This window comes from Pleurodeles waltl, chromosome 6, assembly GCF_031143425.1.
Source record: "Pleurodeles waltl isolate 20211129_DDA chromosome 6, aPleWal1.hap1.20221129, whole genome shotgun sequence".
In the NCBI taxonomy this organism is placed as follows: domain Eukaryota; kingdom Metazoa; phylum Chordata; class Amphibia; order Caudata; family Salamandridae; genus Pleurodeles; species Pleurodeles waltl.
Genome location: NC_090445.1, coordinates 1,153,959,056 through 1,153,983,299, shown reverse-complemented (window position 1 = coordinate 1,153,983,299; position 24,244 = coordinate 1,153,959,056). Strand labels below are relative to the sequence as shown.

At 45.0% G+C, this 24,244-nt stretch overlaps 1 protein-coding gene across 4 annotated transcripts in view; it reads left to right on the top strand.

The window, feature by feature from the left end:
- The window catches only part of PALD1 (phosphatase domain containing paladin 1), a 966,838-nt gene that overhangs the window by 358,859 nt on the left and 583,735 nt on the right, over positions 1–24,244 (top strand). For all 4 annotated transcript variants that reach the window (XM_069240368.1, XM_069240369.1, XM_069240370.1 and 1 more), the window contains exon 2: positions 2,609–2,806. In XM_069240368.1, coding sequence (XP_069096469.1) covers positions 2,609–2,806 — 198 coding nt within the window. The remainder of the gene's footprint in view (positions 1–2,608; positions 2,807–24,244) is intronic.

Genomic DNA, 24,244 nt, shown 5'->3' with positions numbered 1-24,244 from the left:
ATAAATCAGAATCCGGTTTCCTCACATGTTACCAGTTGACAGTTGATGAGCTTGACAAACGTCTTCTTCTGCAGCCATGCAGGGGTTAAACTAAAATGAGTTAGTTGAACCTATGTCTGGCCCTTGGTATGGCTGCTAAAGATGATATGGGTAGAGATGCACCAGTATACAGGCAGGAGGAAAAGGTAGATGTTAGCGTGGACTTGTGTGGCTTGCAGAAAGTAATATTTGGGTGAAACGTTCTGGTATGTGCAAGAAGAACCTTCTCCTTGTGAGTGTAGTGGAGTGCATTGTGGTACAACACTGTGTGATTAGTTACATTTCGAATGCCTGGGATCCAAGCATCAGTGGGAAGGGACCAAGCCTGGGAGGTGAGTTGACCTGTCTAGTCAGGTAACGTCCATGAACTGGGGCATTATGTGCCCAGTCTTCTGGTTCGTGTCACACTGGAAAGATCTGAGCACAGTGGCAGGGAGCATAATCTCTGAGTGGCTTGTAAGAAGTGGTGCCACACAGATGTCATGTTGGTCATTGGTTTACAGTAGGGGAAACGCAAGATCATCCATTTACATCATGATTTTTGAGACAAGGGGATTGCGGAGAGTGACTGGACACCACACAGTTCACCCTGGGGACTCTTCCTTCTAATCAAGAATTTATCAGCTTTGATCTAATGCAGGTGTATTTCAACAGGAAATGATGTGGAGAGGTCTTCCAACTTCTCCCCATGCTATAGTGACAGGAGGCTTTCATATTCTGGCTTGGAGTTTGGCCTAGACTCTTAAAGGATGACTGCCACAGAGTTCTGTGTCTGGTTTAATCCATTCCTTTATACAGATGCAAAGAGAGACACTGAAGTAAAATGATGAACTGATATTTTGATGCCAAGTTCCTATTTAAATCCAAAGTCAGTGGCACTTGGTGCCACATCAAGTCAGCCGCTCAAACCTTGTGCCACACTTGAAAGTTTAGAAGATACCTCCTAAATCCAAGGCAACCTTCATTGTTAATAGTCTGGTCCCAGGGAAACTAGGCATCCCATTATAATTACTGCGTCTCAGAATCCACAGTTGTGGTGGATATCCAATAACATTCACTGGGGATGTGATGTAAACTGGTTTCAGATGAACCTTAGAGATTGTTAGAGGTTTCAGCTCTCCTTCCACAAATGTATACATGAAACAAAGAATGGGCAGAGAGAACCAGCTTTGCCACAACTGAGAACAGATGGCAATGCCCTAGGCAGTGCTTTTTAAAAGATTCTGTTTCTTGTTGGCCAGAGGCTGATGTTCGCAAACTTGCTCAAGCCAAAGAGGTGAAGACAAAGAGTCATTGGCTCCATTGAAGTATCTGATGAACTGAGCCAGTCTTTCAACAAGCTTAGTTACAACAATCTGTGCATGAAGAGGGTTGTGGGGTGAGTGGTGAAGGAACTTACAAGATCTAAAGGAAGACTATTCAGAAAAGACTACTATTCTCTACAAATCAGCATCTTGGGAGGATCACAAGCACACACATGGGTACCTCCTTTCCACCTCCCTCATCTACAGACACATCTCCCAAATGGGTGGCATATTTATCCTAGTAATGGCGACTGTCTGGATTTACTAAAAAGTCTGGGTGGTCACTTGAAAGTATCTGGAACTGTCAGTCAGCTGCTACCAACTTCAGATCATGCCGTACCCTGGCCTCTGGGCCGTTTGTCAACACCTTGAACTGTCGCGTTTCGTGTGTGGACCTAAATATCCAGCAAAGTCAGGTATTCTGCTGAAGGACAACGCATCCTAATCAGAACTGGTGCACCTCTTAAAGGACTCATGGCTCAAGTTTCTTGAGTTGGTCAAAACTGATGAATTCAGTAAAGGGTGGCACAGGGCAGCGGCACCAGAAACATTTTGCCCTACAACCATCCCTTGACAGGACTTCTAACTTTTCTTGCCACGACCCCAACTTGCCACTGCCTTCACATTGCTCTAGCTTCAAATCTGCGAATACAGAAGTTGAGATAGTGAATTTGGTTGGTTGAGGTCCTGGCTAAGGGACTACAAAAGTGCATAATTTTTTCACAACATATCATGAAAGTTCATTAAAATGCTGTGAAATTGCTTGAAATGTCACCCATTTTCTGTGGGAACCATTGTCTCACTGATATCGCAGAGGACTTTTTTTTTTTTTTTTTTTTTTTTACTTGAGGTGTGCAGTCATTTGAAAAGTGTCACTTAAATTTGCATAGTGTGAAATTGTGAAAAATTTCACATTAGGCACAATTTGGGAATTTTGCTGATATAATTAACATTTCGCCCTAGGCTGACAATGACCCTTTGTTAACGCAGTGTTCATTTCATTGCAACGATATACAATTAACATGGTGCAAAGAATAATGTACTGTATTATATAGTACTATTAAGAAAGACCATTCACATGAATAGGGGATAATGTTCAATTTGGGAGGAATAGTTCATTTCCTTTTTAATTTTCCAGTGTATGCACCAAAAAGTTGTCATTTATGAAAGCTTTAATTGCCAACCCATCTCTGTGTCAAATTCTTTTTCACAGGTTATTCTAAGATTATCGTCTTTCTTGTTTTTCCCCATTACTTTTGGTATAGCCGTTTTTGGAGTATGGGTACAACTGCCAGCACAGCTCAACAAACAGTGACGGCAGCAACCCCATTTGAAAGTGTTCAACGCAACGGCAGCATGGACGAAAACCACTCTATCAGCATCCACTCCTTCCAAGCAGTGAGCATCCACAACAACAAGGCCAAGTCCATCATCACCAACAAAGTGGCACCTGTTGTCATCACGTGAGTTGCACTACATTCTTTGGGTTTGCGTGTGGGCATCAAGATATTATAGTGCCGCTAATTTAGTATGCGCTTAACACCACGCCAAAGCTCAGTATTAGAATAAATTCTCTTAGGAATGGGATAATCAAAATCCACCACTGTGTTTTAATCGTACCTTGGTGTTCCCACTCTGCTTTAGCTCTGTAGCAATTTTGGGGTACAGATACATTGCTAGGTGGCAAAGGGAGCAAGAGGAACTTGAAACCGTGAACGAATAGTGGGCTAAAAGGATAAATATGGGTGATATGCTGTTATGTTACATTATATTTCAGCATTTTGTAAAGAATTCGGTGGTCAACATGTCTCTTACTTCATTTTTGGAATATACAGGTTTGAAGATGTTTGTAGAATATCATTTAGTTGAGCAGTTGAGAGTTCCATCGGATAAGTGTCTTAGCGACGATGCCAGGGCTATGTTGCCATATGTTTATAATGTTATATTTTGTTCTAGGGTTTATATAATAGGTTCTACCATTGTATGGCATACGCAGCCTTCTAAATCTGTACATCTTTGAGTACTGTTCTGGAATTTCCATCGATCAGGTGTGTATGGTTATTTGGGTTTCTAAGAATTATAGAGATTTATTAAATATCTGATATAGTACTGGATGGGGCTAATAATGATAAAAGTACAGCGTGTCTGAGTCAGCTAAAGACCTTTGTGGATTAATTTTGTTACTTTTACCAATGGGTAAGGCGATGTGTTTTTCAAATTTTTTTCATTGAGCTTGATGAGTGGTGTGCAGAGACCGAACTACACAGATTGTATTCTAAACAGCATTGTGATTCGAATTAAAAGCTATTAATGCTGTTGTTTAAAATAGGATATCATATCTTTATGCTACCTATCCCAATGGCCCTAAGATATATGTGTGTGGTGCTTCAGAAGTGCTGTTGAGTTGGTCGTTCTTTTCCATCTATATAACTTTGGGGGACCGTCTAGTATTTTTCAGGAAGAACATTTTTAAGTGAAATTGAAAAGAGGGCAATAGGAAATATGATTGATTGTGTAGTTTGGCTTGAATTTTGGGAGAAGTTTGTACTAGAGCGGTAGCCAGGCGTAATGACCAAGAATAAAGGGCGACATTGCATGGGGCGTCCTATTTAAGAGTGTACACATGCAATTAGGATGCCTATAGCGATATCAGTTGAATAGAGTTGTAATACTTGTATTGCTTTCATTGATGAACACAAAGTATTCAGAGCTGTACTGAACATTGTTGACCGGCTTCTGATCTGTCCGGTCAATGTACCATGCTCTCCTGTAGACTTTTAAAGTGTGGTTGGTAAGTTATTTAACAGGGTTATTTCTGCAGTCTGGTTTGGTGATGCTATTTGAAATACGAAGCATAAACAGAAATGCGGGGCAGACTTATATGAACATAAAATACAGATATGCTTTTGGTTAAGGTTTACATCTGGATATTGTAAAGTTCACTTATTTCTCTCTGATGAACGGTGAATTTGTCGAGCATCTATTTGCAGACCGTGTATGCCTCCAACCTGGTCATCTGTGTGTTAAAGACACCAGAATCTTGCCCGTCGCAGATGTCCTCTCTGAGAAAGATGTCTCCAGATTTCTATAGCTGCCAGCCCGCTCGAGTTATTTACAGGGTGGCTTAATATCGTTTATAGAATGTATATATGGAAAGGAAGGCATATTAGTGCTGAACTAACCATAACAAAAGCAGCACAGAACCGAACTATAGTACCCCACTTCATGTTCAACTTGCATAACTGTGGGACCGTCATTTTCGACATCTTTTAGTGGTTGAGGTTTCCAAAGGGCTGCGATTATTGAGTTCTGGAGATGAACTGCATGAACGGAGTTAGTTTCGTTAAAAAGAGAGCTGGTGTTTCCCATTAAACAGGCAATGGGTACTCCGTCTAATTGGGCCTCCTATTCTTCCTCGACTCTCTGGGCAGCCAAGGACGAACACTTGAGGTTTAGTTCAAGGAAGGTAATGTTTGTACCCGAGTACATTACAACTCAATAATTACAATTGTGTTGTGTTGCAGAATATACAGAGCGCTTCATATCCCAGATCCGGCCCCAATCACCCTAATTGCACCGGTGTTTAGGACAAGTCAAAGCCATAGAGGATGGAACATGTACTTCACTTTTTTATGAAGTTGTGCAGAAAGATGTGAGTAAAGGCGCAATGGTGCATGTGAATGCATACCTACTTTAGCTGCAGCCTGTCTAATTAAAACATAAAATTGGAAAAAGTCAGGCCCATATTTATACTTTTTTAGTGCCGCATTCGCGCCGTTTTTTGACGCAAAAACGGCGCAAACTTACAAAATAAATTATAAAAAAGTATAAATATGGGCCTCAGTTTATTAGGGTTTTCTTTCTGAAGTTCGAAGTGGTTGTTATTATTCTTGCAGGAATTAAGTTTCGAAGTTAGATTGTTAGAAGTGAGGAGCTTAAGTCCGTGAAAAACATTCTGAAGAAAGCCATGGTTGTGTGCAGCTATTATGGGACCTAATGATCTAGCTTGGCAGTAGGTCTGAAGTACAAGTTGATCGAACTTCAATACACCCAACTTTCAAGGTGGTGAATGGAGTCAAAGATTTCTTGTGTACACATTGACCGTTGATTTGTATTCTGAAGGTATAGATTAAGTAGTTGTCTCACTACTACATTCTGGAAGCTCTGTAGCAAGCAAAGCAAGTGTAGCTGGGCTTCAAGGTGTAGCACGTTGGCGAAAATGAACTGTAGAGCAATAGGGCAATGCTGTCTGGTAATCTTTGAGTGAAAACTAGGTATGGGAAGATTTAGTACAGATATCTTATGATTTGCAGAGATATTTTGGTATTTTGACTTACTTGTGCTGCAAGAAAGAGTTTACAGTTCATAATCAGTCTCAAATACCTTACCTGAGAGAAAGGATTTGGTTGGACCAAGATGTTGTGACCAGATGGTGGAGTGGTGGTACTCTATGTACTTTCCACATGGGAAAATATATATTGCTCTGTTTAGCACAAGGTTGTATGTTAGCACCCATATGACGATGGTTTTTATTAATCATTGACATATGGTACAGGAGTTAATATCTGATGCATTTCAAGCTTTTCAAAATAAGCACATCATCAGAATAGTTGCAAAAGTCGAGGGCGAATCAGTTGATGAGGTAGACAGATTGCTGAGGTACGTGCTTACAAGGAATGGAGTGATGCTGTTTCCTTGCAATGAAGGATGCAAGCAAAATATGGGACCCATCCGTCAAGTATGAGGCAATCCAGTACATAACAGTACTGAAGTATCATAATCACGATATTGTAACACACAGAGTCAAATATAAGTAAGAGATGCAGTAGCAGAAGTGCAGCCTCTCCATTTTAGTCATTGATGACTGGTGGGATCCTGCTGAGCCACAAGCATTTTTTTTTTTGAGGTTGGGGAAATTGCAAGAGGAAAGTGATTTGAAGGATATAGGCCCTCATTTTGACTTTGGCAGTCTTTTTGAAAGACCGCCAAAGCCGCGGGCACCAGAAGACCACCAGTGCTGACGGTCTTCCGCCCACCATATAACGATTACTGAGGGTTTCTGCTACATTTTGAGCAGAAATCCTGCCGTAGTCATGCTGGCTGTCGGAGGCGCATGGGCAGTTCCACCACGGGCCCCGCCCTGCCAAAAGGACTCCACCAGCCTTATAATGAACAGTAGGATCGCCTGGCCGTGTCTTGATGGCGGGGCACTGCTGGTGGTGGAAGCGCCTGTTCCCATTCCCTGCCGGATGACCACCTCGCCGGACAAGGTAAGTCGGGCATCTGACAGTTGAGGGTGGGTGGGGGGGTGTTGTGTGTGAGTGGGTGTTGTCTGCGTGTGTGCATATATGTGTGTATGCATGTGTGAATGTTTGTGTGTATGCGTGGTTGAATGCCTGTATGAATATTGAAGAAAGTGCATGTATGAATGCTTGTGAGTGTATGAATGCTTGTGAGTGTGTGCGTGTATAAATGCTTGTGAGTGTATGCATGTATGAATGCTTGTGAGTGTATGCGTGTATGAATGCTTGTGAGTGTATGCGTGTATGAATGCTTGTGAGTGTGTATGTGTATGGATGCTTGTGAGTGAATGCATGTTTGTCAGTGTTGGTGTATGAGTGTATGCGAGGTGCGTGAATTAGTGTATGCAAGGTGCATGTGGGTGTCTGCATGTATGCAGGGGGTAGGTGCTGTACTAGAAGACGGGTGGGAGTGCTGTTTCAGGTGGGGGGTTCTGGTATGGAGGGGAAGTGGGGGGTATTGTGCTTACTTGGCGGGGTGGAGGGAGTCGTGTGTTGGTGACAGGGAAGAAATTCCCTGTCATGGGTAGCCTTTCCGCCTGGTTTTCGTGGTGGTGCTACCACCGTGGAAACCCTGGTGGAAAGCCGTCTCATAATACCACCGGTCTTCATTAGACTGCCGGATCAGAGATGCTCATCTCTGGCCCGGCGGGTCCAACCGCCCTGGCGGTCTGAGCAGGGATGTGGTGGGTTAGCAGAGGCCAACCCGCCACACTCCTAATGTGGCGGTCTTCACTGCCAGCCTGTCGGTGGTAAAACCGCCACCGTGGCCGCCAGGGTCATAATAAGGACCATAATCTTAGTTAATGGTTGGGATACAGTATCCCCATAGAGGTGATTTCTAACAGTTTTTCCACTGTCCCTTTCTATTCAGTGTAGTTAGGGTTGAGCCTGCAATTGCATGCATCTTGCATGATAAGCTCTATTGTGTGCAGTAAAGGGTTTGGAGCCTGCCTGTCACTTAACATTTTTTGGCTGGCACTCTTCTTTACAGCCTCATAATTCATCACTGAAGGCCAAGCATAATTTACGTTCCTCTGTATGGAACAGGGACCAAGCACCGGTTGATTCGACTTAATCAGTGCCTGCCTGATGCTCGCAACATGATTGAGATACTATTTTGTTCTTTTTAACTTCTAGTGCCCTGCAAATAGAAGGCTTGTGACTTTGAAAATGTGGCCAGCAGAACAAACAAAATTGTGAAGTTGTATTTTTAATAGCTAACTTACACTCATATTTTCTTTTGCTTTTGCTCGTGGGCGCTCTTTCCAAAATATGACGATTATCTTGTTCTGAATATTCCAAAACAACATTGTTTCTTTATTATGTGTAATTCCTGAAATTGTGCTTTAACACATAATCGTGCAATCCACCCACACCAATCTGCCCCACTGCAATCCATCCCAATCCAGCCTACACAAATCCACGTCACCCCATTTAATCCACTCCAAAACTCCTCGCTCCAATCCTCCCAAACCACCCCAATCTAATCTGCTCCATTTATGTTCACCCCACTCTAATCCCAAACAATCTACACCACTCCAAAACAATGTGCTACTCTCTAATTAAAAACAATCTATCCCACTCCAATATGCCCCATTTCAATCTACCCCACTCCAGTCCAAAACAATATGCCCTACTCCAGTCTGCCCCGCTGCAATCCAGCACAATCTGCCCGATTTAAATCCAAAACAATCTGCTCCACTCCAGTCCGCCCCACTCCAACCTGCACAACTAAAATCCAAAAGTCTGCTCCACTCCAGTCTGCCCCATTCCAATCCAAACCAATGTGCCCCACTGCAATCCAATCCAATCAACCTAGCCCCAATCCAGTCCACCTCACTCCATCCCAATTCACCCGACTCCACTCCCATCCAGTCTACCTCAATCCAATTCACCCCACCCCAACCCAACCCAATCCACGCCAATCCAATCCACCCCAATTCAGTCCACCCCAATTCAGTCCACCCCACTCCAATCCAATTTGCCCCAATCCAAAACAATCTGCCCCGCTCAAGTCTGCTTCAATCCACTCCAACCTGCCCCACTTCAATCTCCCCCACTCCAGTCTGCAATACTCCAGCCCCAAACAACCCACTCCAATCCAAAACTATCTGTCCCACTCCAACACACCCCACTCCAATCCAATCCACCCCACTCCATCCTAATTCACTCCACTAAAATCCACCACATTACACCTCACTACAACCCAGTCCACCCCACACCAATCCACCCCACCCAAATCCAGCCTAGTCCAATCCATACCACTTCAATCCAGTACACCTCACCCATATCAATAAAATCCACTCCGTCTGATCCACCCCACTCCAATTCAACTCACCCCATTTCAATCCATCCCACTACACTCCAATCCAACCCACACTACTGCAATACAACCAGCCCCACTCCAATCCAAACAATCCGCCCACTCCAATCGACCCCACTCCAATCAAGCCCACTCCTGCCTAGTCCGCATCACTCAAATCCAATCCATCCACACCACCCTAATCCATTTCACTCCAATACAATCCACTTTAATCTACCCCACTCCATTCTACAATAATCCACCATACTCCAGTCCACCCCTCTCCAAACCTCCTTAATGTACTGCGCTCCAAGCCAGTCCATCCCTCTCCAATTAATCCTCCCTGCATCAATTCACCACATAAAATCCAATCCACCTCATCCCACTCCAGTCCACCCCACTCCGGTCCAATCCTCCACAATCCACTCCAACCCACCACCCACCCAGTTCCCTCACCCCAATACACCCCACCCAATGTAATCCACCCCACCCCAGTCCACTTCACCTCTCAAATCCAATTCACCTCACTACATTAATCCACTCCAACCCACTCCACCACACCCTGCTGCACACTACGACACTCTCTGCCCTTGATCCACTGAACTCTACTCCAGTCTACTCAACTGTACTCCTCCACTCCACTCTAAGACACTCCAACAAATCCACTGTACTCCCCCACTCCACTCTTGACACTCCACTCCACTAATGTTTAGCCATGCTGCATAGCAGCCCACACTGGTGTACAACATGGCCAAACACATTACCAAAGCCAATAGCTCTTGTATAGGTGAGCCCTATTGGCTTTGCCTATACTTGTTTTTAATTTCTTTGGCTTTTCAGATTAAGCAGTTTGCCTGCCACAGAGTCACAAAGTGTTTTAGAATAGGTGTGATGTAATCAAGTCTTCTCCAATTTGGGCATTATTATTTATTTGTTTAAGATATGTTTATAGTGTTGAAAGTGTGTGCATAATAGCTACTTTAAGGTATTAGTTATAGTTCTGATAACTATAACAGGTGAATTTCAGTGCCTTTATGAGTTTAATATGGAATTTTGAAACTGACTTTTTCACCTAACTATAATGTCACTTTTATCTTTATGTTTTCAGTGAGTTTTCAAGATTTGTTTTTAACCCCCTGGATGCCCTGGATGCCTGGGGCGAGGTGGCCTTGTCCTCTGCCACGGTTCCCGTGTGCCGGGAATGAGGCCAGCTCGTCCTGCACCTGGCCCACACCTCCCATCAGGAATGGAAGGGTGTTTTCATTTATTTATCCATAAGGGGAGCAGCCCCTTCGGCCAGGGCCACTCCCCAAGGGGGGCAACATGTTTTAAGGACTTTACTGCACCCCCGGGGGTAGATCGGCCTACTGTAATTAGGGGGGCAGAAACCATTAGACCATTGTTTACTTTTTTATTATTTTACAGGAGGGGAGCAACCCCATAGGCAAGGGTCGCTCCCCTGGGAGCAAATTATTTTTTGGCCATTTCTGCCCCCCTTGGGGGCAGATCGGTCTATTTATTTTTTTGTGGCCTATCTGCCCCTGGGGAGGGGGGGTGGGCAGAAACCACTAGACACCAGAAATGTTTTTTTGTTGTTGTCAGTTTCACACAAGGGTCGCTCCCCTAGGGGGGCAAATATAATTCGGGCATTTCTGCCCACCTTTGGGGCAGATCAGCCCATTTTAATTAGGCTGATCTGCCCCCAAGGGAGCAGAAACCGCTAGGCACCAGGGATTTTTTTTTTTACAGTCGGGGAGCGACTCCTTAGGCAAGGGTCGCTCCCCTGGGGGCAATTTTATTTTAGGCCATTTCTGCCCACCTTGGGGGCAGATGGGCCTATTTTTCTTAGGCCAATCTGCCCTGGGGGGGGGGGGGGGGGGGGGGAGAAACCACTAAACACTAGACATCAGGGATTTCTTTTTTTTACGTCAGTTTCACACAAGGGGAGCGACCCCATAGGCAAGGGTCGCTCCCTTGGGCTGGCAGATTTGTTTTAGGCAGTTTCTTCCCCCCGTGGGGGCAGATCGGACTACTTAAATTAGGCCGATCTGCCCCAGGGGGAGCAGAAACCACTAGGCACCAGGGAGTTTTTTTTTTTTTTTTTTTTTTTACATACAGAGAGCGACCCCTTAGGCAAGGGTCGTTCCCCTAGGGGAACATTTTACTTAGGCCATTTCAGATCGGCCTATTTCTATTAGGCCGATCTGCCCCTGAAGGTGGGTGGGGGGGGCAGAAACCACTTATGCACAAGGGATTGGTGTACATGTGTGTGTTTTGTTTGGGGGGGACAGCCGCCTTTGGAAGGGCTCCCCATGGTGGCACATTTTTGTAAGGCCCATCTGCCCCCAAAGGGGTTAGAAAGCCCACCAGAGACCAGGGATGATTTTCTTTTTTCTTCAATAAAAGAAGGGGGGGTATGGCCATACACCCACCCCAAATAAATGAGTACACCGTTGGGCCACTCCCCCGGGGGGGTGGGCATAAAGCATACTTGATGCCAGGGAATTAAAAAAAAAAAAATAGAGGGGTAGTGACTATCAACCAATATGAGAATGGTTATGTCCCAACCCCAACTGAAGGGGGTAACAGTCTTTCAGCTCTCCCCCGCACACTATAACAACTTATCCCACAGCAAGCAAGAGGACGTTTGATTATTTTGGGTTTTGGTTTTACATTTGGGCTATGAGAGCTTGGCTAACTCTCAATATCGTCAAACTTGGAATGGTGAGGGCTACACTTTTTGGACTTTGGGACGCTGCTATGTAGAAAAAACTACAAGATGTAGACACATCTGAAAACTAAACATCTGGGTGAGTCCATGGTGGACATGCACCCGCTCCATTTTCTTACCCACAATGCCCTGCAAACCTTCAACTTTGCTTGAAATCACAAATTTTTCCCCTATTTTTGTGATGGAACCTTCCAGAATCTGCAGGAATCCACAAAATTCCTACCACCCAACTTTTTTTTTTCTTCAACCTGCCCTTTTGGACCTGCTTTGGTTCCTCCTCATTTTTGACATGTTTCTGTCTCTTCCCTGTCACAGGCACTCGGCCCACCTACACAAGTGAGGTATCATTTTTACCAGGAGACTGAGGGAAACATTGGGTGGTAGGAAATTTGTCCCAGTACGGTGATCCCACACAGAGAAATGTGACTTTTTTTTTTTTTAGCTAAATTTGAGGTTTGCTGAGTATTCTGGGTAAGAAAACACTGGGGGAGCCACGCAGGTCACACCTCCCTGGACTCCCTCGGGTGTCTAGTTTTCAGAAATGGTTTGGTACGTTTCCCTAGATGGCTGATGAGCCAAGGGCCGAAAATCCAGGTGCCCCTCCCCTGCAAAAACAGGTAGTTTTGTATTTGATCATTTTGATGTGTCCACATAGTGTTTTGGGGTATTTCCTGTCGCGGGCACTAGACCTACCCAAACAAATGAGGTACCATTTTTATCGGGAGACCTGGGCAAACGTTGGGTTGACTGAAGCTTGTGGTTCCCCTCAGATTCCAGAACTTTGCGGCACCAAAATGTGAGGAAAAAGTGTTCTCTTGCCACATTGGGAGGTTTGCTAAGGATTCTGGATAACAGAATCTGATGAGAGCACCACAAGTTACCCTATCCTGAGTTCCCTTATGTTTCTATTTTAAAAAAATGCACAGGTTTTGTAGGTTTCCCTAAGGGCCGGCCGAGCTAGAGGCCAAAATCCACAGTTAGGCACTTTGCAAAGAACAGGTCCGTTTTCTTTGGGAAAATGTGATGGATCTATGTTGTGCTTTGGGGCATTTCCCCTCACGGGCACTAGGCCTACCCACACAAGTGAGGTACCATTTCTATCGGGAGACTTGGGGGAATGCTGGATGGAAGGAAATTTGTGGCTCCTCTCAGATTCCAGAACTTTCTCCCACCGAAATGTGAGGAAAAAGTGTTTTGTTTGCCAAATTTTGAGGTTTGCAAAGCATTCTGGGTAACAGAACCTGGTGAGAGCCCTGCAAGTCACCCCATCCTCGATTCCCCTAGGTGTCTAGTTTTGAAAAATTCACAGGTTTGGTAGGTTTCCCTAGGAGCCAGCTGAGCTAGAGGCCAAAATTCACAGCTAGGCAATTTGCAAGATTTCAATGTAAAAATGTGATGTATCCATGTTGCGTTTCCTGTCGTGGGCACTAGGCCTACCCTCACAAGTGAGGTACCATTTTTATCGGGAGATTTGGGGGAACACAGAATAGCAGAACAAGTGTTATTGCCCCTTGTCTTTCTCTACGTTTTTCCCTTCCAAATGTAAGACAGTGTGTAAAAAAGACATCTATTTGAGCAATGTCCTGTAATTCACCTGCTAGTATAGGGACCCCAGAATTCAGAGATGTGCAAATAACCACTGCTTCTCAACACCTTATCTTGTGCCCATTTTGGAAATTCAAAGGTTTCCTTGATACCTATTTTTCACTCTTTATATTTCACCAAATGAATTGTTGTATACCCGGTATCCAATGAAAACCCGTTGCAAGGTGCAGCTCATTTGTTGGCTGTGGGTACCTAGGGTTCTTGATGAACCTACAAGCCCTATATATCACCACAAGCAGAAGAGTCCAGCAGACGTAACGGTATATTGCTTTTGAAAATCTGACATCACAGGAAAACGTAGAGAAAAATGCCTGTTTTATTTTTTATTTTTTACCTCAATTTCAATATTTTTTATTTCAGCTGTTATTTTCTATAGGAAAACCTTGTAGGACCTACACAAATTACCCCTTGCAGAATTCAGAATTTTGTCTACTTTTCAGACATGTTTAGTTTTCCGGGATCCAGCACTGGTTTCACACCCATTTCTGTCACTAACTGGAAGGAGTCCGAAAGCACAAAAAATAGTAAAAATGGTGTATGTCCTATTAAAATGCCCAAATTGTGTTGAAAAATTTGATTTTCTGATTCAAGTTTGCCTGTTCCTGAAAGCTGGGACGATGGTGATTTTATCACCATAACCGCTTTGTTGGTGCCATTGTCAGGGAAAAAAACACAAGCTTTCTTCTGAAGAACGTTTTCCTATTTGTTTTTTAAACAAACTTTTTGCTGTATTTTGGCTACTTTCGTGGTCTCCTCCAGGGGAACCCACAAAATCTGGGTACTTCTAGGATGTTGGAAAAAAGAAAGTAAATTTGGCGTGGGTAGCTTATGTGGACAAAAATTTATGAGGGCCTAAGCGCGAAAAGTCCCAAATAGTAAAAAAAAAGAAAAAAAAAAAAAAAAAGGGCTGGCACCTGAGGAGGAAAAGGCCTGGCAGCGAAGGGGTTAAATATAAAGTCATATAATGTCACCATACCAAAATATAATTTTACTTTAACCTCTGTTTTTTAGTGAACTTCTTTTTTTAATGTAAAGTATTAATTTATAACCATAATTTACTATGCCAACCCATGCCTTGTGCGGCCTCTGCTTGAGTGCAGGGCCCAAGGCAGGATCCCAACCCCTTGCTGCGCATGGCATAAGGCATGTGGCTGGGCACAGCAAACTCCTTTAATTACTTTTTTTTTTTGTTCGGTCGCGGATCAACTGTGAATCTATACACAGGTATAAGCTGGGGCCCATGGAGAATCCACAGATCTTGAAAATGCCCAAAACAATATTTTTTATTTTAGCCCTTGCAGGTCCCTTTGGGACTGCCCCACACAGCCAAAAGGGGCAGATAACTGATACCCTGCCCCTTTATATGTTCTTTTTAAACTAATTCTAGTATGAGGAGACAGAGTCCCAGGACAGCAACTGCAACATTTTACTCAGGTTGCAGCCAGTCAGTGAGAATACCTAATTTGGCCTTGTGGCTCCAGGGGGGATAGGATCACAGCGCTGTATATTCATAGGTTTTAAACCTTCTCAAAATACAACTTAACAGATTTACATCAAACCACAAAAAGCCAACTTTCTAAACCAAGATCTAGCTTTCTGCCAAATTTAGTGTAGTTCCGTTCAGCTGATTTTGCAGTACCGCTGTTCAATTTTCCTATGGAATACATACATAGTAGCGCCACTGTGTAGTTATAATTAGGTAAGACTTTCAATAGGGAAAGCGTTTTTTTGCTTCACTATCAACTTTGGCTTTATTTAATGAATCTTCACACCAATTTAAAAAAAGTGAATCCACTTTAGCTCCATCCTTGAAAGTTTTGGGGTGATCAGTCAAACGGGTGGGGGTCGGGCTGGAAAAAGAGGTGGTCCCACACACTTTTTCCCTGTTTTTCTATAGAGTAAATTAGACAAAGCGACTGCAAAAGCAGATGAACAGAATTACAGAACATTTGACAGAAGGCTTGATTTTTACCTAGAAAGTGTGGTTTTGTGATTTACAGTAATTGTGTTCAGTAGGTCTTGATAAACTGAGGTTTTAAATTTATGGATCTCTAGTGCCGTGGAGCCTCCCACAAGACCCGCAGATCAAAACGATCAGATCTGATTGGCTCCCGACCACATCAACAAAATGTTGGGCAGCAATTTAGTACTTCGCAATTCAGTCCCAAAGTCCTGTATAATAACTCAAATAACATATAGGGAGCAGGGTTGGATTACCCTTGCTCCCTAGCACAATTTTCTTTGTACTGCAGTACCATAAGAAAAATGGGGAAAAAAGGGGGGGGCAGGACTGCCCTTTTCCATTATAATACCGCCCAGAGGTGCTCCTGAGCATTGGGTAGGGAGGAGGGAGGTCATCTTTCTGTAATTATTATGAGGAGAAGGCATACTTGGAGGCAGAATTAAGAATGGGGAGGGGCACCGTGTCCCCATCTCCCCAGGGACTGGCACAGTCAGGGCATGTCCTGGAACCACAACCCTTGAGGCACACACAATAACAAAGGAGGGCTTTAATGGCACCTGATACCAACCTGGTGAAAAGAGTCGGGACAGCGGGTAACTGAAACCAAGAGACCATCTCCCCGATGTTGGAGGGCAACACTCATGGGGAATCAGCTCCCTCCTGAGGCCCTCCATATTAAATGGGGCATTTGTCTGTCCCGAGTGAGACAGGAGCACTTCTGAAAAAAATAAAATAAAAAAGGAAACAAAAGGGAAACAAAAGGGAAAACAGTGCTGTGAACCTATTGCCTAATGTGAGAGTAGAGCTGAGCTGTTGCTCATTATTCTCTGCATTCAGGCCTAGGGGTGCCTTATAATGCCCTGCAAGAGCTAACTGCCATGTTTTAGGACGAGCGTAGGCATTCAACCTGGTGTATACTTATGAATACTTATACTGTGGGATAAAGTGATCTCATTTGTTGGTTTCAGTATCCTTGCTCACTTGTGGCCAGTTCTGCTTTTTCTGTTTCAGAGCTGTGACCTACTACTGTATTGTTCCGCTTTGGTTTCTTTATCTGTTGCTGTGACAGACTACTTTGGCATTTCTTTGGTGCTCCCATTTCACTGTGGGTGTTTTAGGCTGGTTGTTGCCTGCGTTTTATTTCAGCATTCCGTTCCTCCCACCTCCTTCCATGGCCTGACATTTGTTTTGCCTTTATTCCAGTGCTGTCCTGTACCAGCTCCTAAAATAAGCTTATTTTACTTAACAAAGGGCTCTTAAAATAAGCTTATTTTACTAAACAAACACCATATGCCATTGTTTTGCATGACAGAGAGTCGCCCTCTCCAAGGCCCCTCTGTGCCAGCACTCATGACTTTGCACACAGGGCATTGCTTATTTTTATTAGGGGGCCATAAATCTTCTCAGGTTGCTCTGCTAACTTCATTAGAACTTTGTTAAAATGCAAGGCTAAAATGCTTGTTTTACTTTTGTGTTTCTCCTCCGCACTCAATATCACGATTCCTACTGTGAATGAACTCATTTTGTCTTGTTTGTTTACCTCATAAATGAAACATGAATTACTTGCCCAAACAAACACCATTGCCTACACACACAACAATACATGTGAAATGTAACATAATATAGTTATGTTTTTATTGTTATTTTCCAATTCCTACAGCAGTGGCCAGAAGCAGCTGATGGAATGGTGCCCCAGACTTTGACTGTGAATGATCATTCATAAAGCAATGCAGACCAGCACACGGGAACATTTTAAGGGGAGCACAGCTGTTCCTCCTGAACTGAATTTGTGTAGCCTCATTCATGTGTTATGCCTTTTGTGAGCATTACACAAAATGTCTTCCCCATAATGTTACCTGTGCAAAGTTAAGCAGATCTCTGGTGGGGGTGACACCTGTGTACGTATCTCTCAACTGTTGTTTGTGTAATACCTCCATATCCACCTGTCTCCCTAATTGGAGCAAATGTTTGAACATGATGTTAATGATTGTTGACATTGCTTAATTAGAGTCAGAGATGCCCATTTAGTTTTTCTGGCTTTTGCCAAGCTTTTGTTTAAATTTAAACTTATTTCTACTGCTCAGAGCTTTTCTACTAGTCCTACTGCTTTTAGTTTATGCCCTTGTTCTTAGCTTTTGTTGGCATCATTAAAACTAAAAGGAGAGACTTCCTTCTAGAAAATGTGCTTACCCACAACGTTTTGGGAAACATTTCCCAGAATAGTGGCGTATCGTGGGGAACAGATCCTTCTTGCTGCACATTTGCCAGGGTCATCTTTAACTTTTCCTTCTCAAGGAATTTGGAGTTCACTAACTTTTTATAAATGTTTGAGCATTGCAGTACTGTGAGACATGTAGAGCTGACACAGAAACAGTACCACAAACCGATGCTGCTGGGAACCTGTAAGTGTGAGAAGACACGGGCAGGCTGTAAAGCGTCAGTGATGTAACTGAAGAAGAGGGAGGGGAAGTGACCCATAGCCGGACTACAAGGAGGGCTGCATAATTGGGTGATTCACGTTTAGCCCAACAGAAAAGCAAAACTGCAAAATGAACACTGAGGCAGCTGACTCCTTTAACCACTTCGCTGCCAGGCCTTTTCCCCCTCCTGTGCCAGGCCTTTTTTTGCCTATTTGGGGCAGTTCGCGCTTAGGCCCGCATAACTTTTTGTCCACATAAGCTAACCAAGCCAAATTTGCGTCCTTTTTTTCCAACATCCTAGGGATTCTGGAGGTACCCAGACTTTGTGGGTTCCCCTGAAAGAGGCCAAGAAATTGGCCAAAATACAGGGAACATTTTGTTTTTTTCAAAAAAATTGGAAAAAGTGGCTGCAGAAGAAGGCTTGTGGTTTTTCCCCTGAAAATGGCATCAACAAAGGGTTTGCGGTGCTAAACTCAGCAGCTTCCCAGGTTTCAGGAACAGGCAGACTTGAATCCGAAAACCCAATTTTTCAACACAATTTTGGCATTTTACTGGGGCATACCCCATTTGTGCAATTTTTTGTGCTTTCAGCCTCCTTCCAGTCAGTGACAGGAATGGTCATGAAACCAATGCTGGATCCCAGAAACCTAAACATTTCTGAAAAGTAGACAAAATTCTGAATTCAGAAAGGGGTCATTTGTGTAGATCCTACAAGGGTTTCCTACAGAAAATAACAGCTGAAAAAGAAAAATATTGAAATTGAGGTGAAAAAAACATCAATTTTTCTCTACTTTTTACTCTGTAACTTTTCCCTGCAATGTCAGATTATCGAAAGCAATATACCGTTACGTCTGCTGGACTCCTCTGGTTGCGGGGATATATAGGGTTTGTAGGTTCATCAAGAACCCGAGGAACCCAGAGCCAATAAATGAGCTGCACCCTGCAGTGCGTTTTCATTCTATACCGGGTATACAGTAATTCATTTGCTGAAATATAAGGAGTAAAAAATAGCTATCAAGAAAACCTTTGCATTTCCAAAAAGGGCACAAGATAAGGTGTTGAGGAGCAGTGGTTATTTGCACATCTCTGAATTCCGGGGTGACCATAGTAGCACGTGAATTACATGGAATTTCTCAAATAGATGTCTTTTTTACACACACCCCTATATTTGGAAGGAATAAATGTAGAGAAAGACAAGGGGCAATAACACTTGTTTTGCTATTCTATGTTCCCCCAAGTCTCCCGATAAAAATGATACCTCACTTGTTTGGGTAGGCCTAGCGCCCGCGACAGGATATGCCCCAAAACACAACGTGGACACATCACAGAAAACAGAGCTGTTTTTAGCAAAGTGACTACCTGTAGATTTTGGCCTCTAGCTCAGCCGCCACCTAGGGAAACCTACCAAACCTGTGCATTTCTGAAAACTAGAGACCTAGGGGAATCCAAGGAGGGGTGACTTGTGTGGCTCGGACCAGGTTCTGTTACCCAGAATCCTTTGCAAACCTCAAAATTTGGCTAAAAAAACACATGTTCCTCACATTTCTGTGGCAGAAAGTTCTGGAATCTGAGAGGAGCGACAAATTTCCTTCCACCCAGCATTCCCCCACGTCTCCCGATAAAAATGATATCTCACTTGTGTTGGTAGGCCTAGCGCCCGCGACAGGATATGCCCCAAAACACAACCTGGACACATCACAGAAAACAGAGCTGTTTTTAGCAAAGTGACTATCTGTAGATTTTGGCCTCTAGCTCAGCCGCCACCTAGGGAAACCTACCAAACCTGTGCATTTCTGAAAACTAGAGACCTAGGGGAATCCAAGGAGGGGTGACTTGTGTGGCTCGGACCAGGTTCGGTTACCCAGAATCCTTTGCAAACCTCAAAATTTGGCTAAAAAAACACATGTTCCTCACATTTCTGTGCCAGAAAGTTCTGGAATCTGAGAGGAGCCACAAATTTCCTTCCACCTAGCGTTCCCCCACGTCTCCCGATAAAAATGATACCTCACTTGTGTGTGTAGGCCTAGCGCCCGCGACAGGATATGCCCCAAAACACAACGTGGACATATCACAGAAAACAGAGCTGTTTTTAGCAAAGTGACTACCTGTAGATTTTGGCCTCTAGCTCAGCCGCCACCTAGGGAAACCTACCAAACCTGTGCATTTCTGAAAACTAGAGACCTAGGGGGATCCAAGGAGGGGTGACTTGCGGGGCTCGGACCAGGTTCTGTTACCCAGAATCCTTTGCAAACCTCAAAATTTGGCTAAAAAAACACATGTTCCTCACATTTCTGTGGCAGAAAGTTCTGGAATCTGAGAGGAGCCCCAAATTTCCTTCCACCCAGCGTTCCCCCACGTCTCCCGATAAAAATGATACCTCACTTGTGTGGGTAGGCCTAGCGCCCGCGACAGGATATGCCCCAAAACACAACGTGGACATATCACAGAAAACAGAGCTGTTTTTAGCAAAGTGACTACCTGTAGATTTTGGCCTCTAGCTCAGCCGCCACCTAGGGAAACCTACCAAACCTGTGCATTTCTGAAAGCTAGAGACCTAGGGGAATCCAAGGAGGGGTGACATGTGTGGCTCGGACCAGGTTCTGTTACCCAGAATCCTTTGCAAACCTCAAAATTTGGCTAAAAAAACACATGTTCCTCACATTTCTGTGGCAGAAAGTTCTGGAATCTGAGAGGAGCCCCAAATTTCCTTCCACCCAGCGTTCCCCCACGTCTCCCGATAAAAATGATACCTCACTTGTGTGGGTAGGCCTAGCGCCCGCGACAGGATATGCCCCAAAACACAACGTGGACATATCACAGAAAACAGAGCTGTTTTTAGCAAAGTGACTACCTGTAGATTTTGGCCTCTAGCTCAGCCGCCACCTAGGGAAACCTACCAAACCTGTGCATTTCTGAAAACTAGAGACCTAGCGGAATCCAAGGAGGGGTGACTTGCGGGGCTCGGACCAGGTTCTGTTACCCAGAATCCTTTGCAAACCTCAAAATTTGGCTAAAAAAACACGTCCCTCACATTTCTGTGGCAGAAAGTTCTGGAATCTGAGAGGAGCTACAAATTTCCTTCCACCCAGCGTTCCCCCAAGTCTCCCGATAAAAATGATACCTCACTTGCGTGGGTAGGCCTAGCGCCGGCGACAGGAAACACCCCAAAGCGCAACGTGGACACATCCTAAATTTTGGAAAAAAACAGAGGTGTTTTTTGCGAAGTGCCTACCTGTAGATTTTGGCCTCTAGCTCAGCCGGCACCTAGGGAAACCTACCAAACCTGTGCATTTCTGAAAACTAGAGACCTAGGGGAATCCAAGGAGGGGTGACTTGCGGGGCTCGGACCAGGTTCTGTTACCCAGAATCCTTTGCAAACCTCAAAATTTGGCTAAAAAAACACATGTCCCTCACATTTCTGTGGCAGAAAGTTCTGGAATCTGAGAGGAGCTACAAATTTCCTTCCACCCAGCGTTCCCCCAAGTCTCCCGATAAAAATGATACCTCACTTGCGTGGGTAGGCCTAGCGCCGGCGACAGGAAACACCCCAAAGCGCAACGTGGACACATCCTAAATTTTGGAAAAAAACAGAGGTGTTTTTTGCGAAGTGCCTACCTGTAGATTTTGGCCTCTAGCTCAGCCGGCACCTAGGGAAACCTACCAAACCTTTGCATTTCTGAAAACTAGAGACCTAGGGGAATCCAAGGAGGGGTGACTTGCGGGGCTCGGACCAGGTTCTGTTACCCAGAATCCTTTGCAAACCTCAAAATTTGGCTAAAAAAACACATGTCCCTCACATTTCTGTGGCAGAAAGTTCTGGAATCTGAGAGGAGCTACAAATTTCCTTCCACCCAGCGTTCCCCCAAGTCTCCCGATAAAAATGATACCTCACTTGCGTGGGTAGGCCTAGCGCCGGCGACAGGAAACACCCCAAAGCGCAACGTGGACACATCCTAAATTTTGGAAAAAAACAGAGGTGTTTTTTGCGAAGTGCCTACCTGTAGATTTTGGCCTCTAGCTCAGCCGGCACCTAGGGAAACATACCAAACCTGTGCATTTCTGAAAACTAGAGACCTAGGGGAATCCAAGGAGGGGTGACTTGCGGGGCTCGGACCAGGTTCTGTTACCCAGAATCCTTTGCAAACCTCAAAATTTGGCTAAAAATACACATGTTACTCACATTTCTGTGGCAGAAAGTTCTGGAATCTGAGAGGAGCCACAAATTTCCTTCTACCCAGCGTTCCCCCAAGTCTCCCGATAAAAATGATACATCACTTGTGTGGGTAGGACTAGCGCCCACGAAAGGAAAGGGCCCAAAACACAACGTGGACACATCACATTTTTTTATAAAAAGCAGTGCCTACCTGTGGATTTTGGCCTGTAGCTCAGCCGACACCTGAGGAAACCTAGCAAACCAGTGCATTTTTGAAAACTAGAAACCCAGGGGAATCCAAGATGGGGTGACTTGCGGGGCTCTGACCAGGTTATGTTACCCAGAATCCTTTGCAAACATCAAAATGTGGCCCAAAAAACACTTTTTCCTCTCATTTCGGTGACAGAAAGTTCTGGAATCTGAGAGGAGCCACAAATTTCCTTCCACCCAGCGTTCCCCTAAGTCTCTCGATAAAAATGGTACATCACTTCTGTGGGTAGGCCTAGCGCCCACAAAAGGAAATGGCCCAAAACACAACGTGGACACAACATATTTTTTCACAGAAAACAGAGGTGTTTTTTGCAAGGTGCCTACCTGTGGTGTTTGGCCTGTAGCTCAGCCGGCGCCGGGGGGGGGGGGCAGAAATGCCCTAAAATAAATTTGCCCCCCCAACCCCCACCCTCCCCCGCCGGGAGCGACCCTTGCCTACGGGGTCGCTCCCCCTGCGTGACATTGGCACCAAAAAACAAATCCCCGGTGCCTAGTGGTTTCTGCCCCCTTGGGGGCAGGTTGACCTAAACTCAGCCAATCTACCCCCAAGGGGGGCAGAAATGGCCTAAATACAATTTGTCCCCCAGGGGAGCGACTTTTGCCTGATGGGTCGCTCCCCATCTCTAAAAAAAAAAAAGAACAAAGAAAAAAAAAAAGAAAAAAATAATTGCCCTGGCGCCTAGAGTGTTCTGCCCCCCCCCGGGGGGCAGTTCGGCCTAATAATAGGCTGATCTGTCCCCCGGGGGGGCAGAAATGGCCTAAAATAAATTTGTCCCCCCAACCCCCCCCGGGAGCGACCCTTGCCTACGGGGTCGCTCCCCCTGCGTGACATTGGCGCCAAAAAACAAATCCTCGGTGCCTAGTGGTTTCTGCATCCTTGGGGGCAGATTGACCTAAAATTGGCCAATCTGCCCCCAGGGGAGCAGAAATGGTCTAAATACAATTTGCCACCCCAGGGGAGCGACCCTTGCCTGATGGGTCGCTCCCCATCTCTAAAAAAAGAAACAACAAAAAAAAAAAACACAAAAAAAAAATTGCCCTGGCGCCTAGAGTGTTCTGCCCCCCCCCCGGGGGGCAGTTCGGCCTAATAATAGGCCGATCTGTCCCCCGGGGGGGCAGAAATGGCCTAAAATAAATTTGCCCCCCCAACCCCCACCCCCCCCCCGGGAGCGACCCTTGCCTACGGGGTCGCTCCCCCTGCGTGACATTGGCGCCAAAAAACAAATCCTCGGTGCCTAGTGGTTTCTGCATCCTTGGGGGCAGATTGACCTAAAATTGGCCAATCTGCCCCCAGGGGAGCAGAAATGGTCTAAATACAATTTGCCCCCCCAGGGGAGTGACCCTTGCCTGATGGGTCGCTCCGCATCTCTAAAAAAAGAAACAACAAAAAAAAAAAACACAAAAAAAAAATTGGCCTGGTGCCTAGAGTGTTCTGCCCCCCCCCCCCCGGGGGCAGTTCGGCCTAATAATAGGGCCTGATTCAAGTGATTGAAAAAGAAATGCTTTTGACTAGGGAGGCCCCTGTGACAAATCAGCGCGCGCTCGCGCGCTGACGTCACAGGGGGGGGCCGGGGGTGGAAGGGGAAGGGATTCCCCGGTCAGCCCTGACCTAGGGGGGTGGGGGGGCGGCCCTCGGGAGGAGCGCTAGCGCTTCTCCCGAGGGAAACATTCAGGACGTAATGGTTACGTCCATGGCGCCACACGGGCGCTGCCATGGATGTAACCATTACGTCCGTGGCGGGGAAGAGGTTAAAGGAAAAGACATCCAGGGAACCGATTCCCTGTATTTCACAAATGACCAAACCTCTGATACTGCTTTATAGTGCAAAACTACAAAGATGGCAAGCCTCAAGGGCTCTTGGTTTAAGTAGCATTGTGCTCACAGCGCGAACAGGCACAGCAGCATGAACTCGATCGGTGAAATGAAAGCGCTGGTCACATTGTTCACAGTTAGCTAATCAGAGTCATTTATACTGCCTCTTCCTTTAAAAAACGTGAAATTGGTAAATGCTTTACATAAAACAGAAATCCTCAAAGCGAAAGTGTCTCCCGGCACAGTGGGAGAGCCAATACTCCAATATTCACTGCACTCGGGAAACTCTTCCCATAATGTTTTGCAGGACACTACTTTGACAAAACATTTTTGCTCATAAC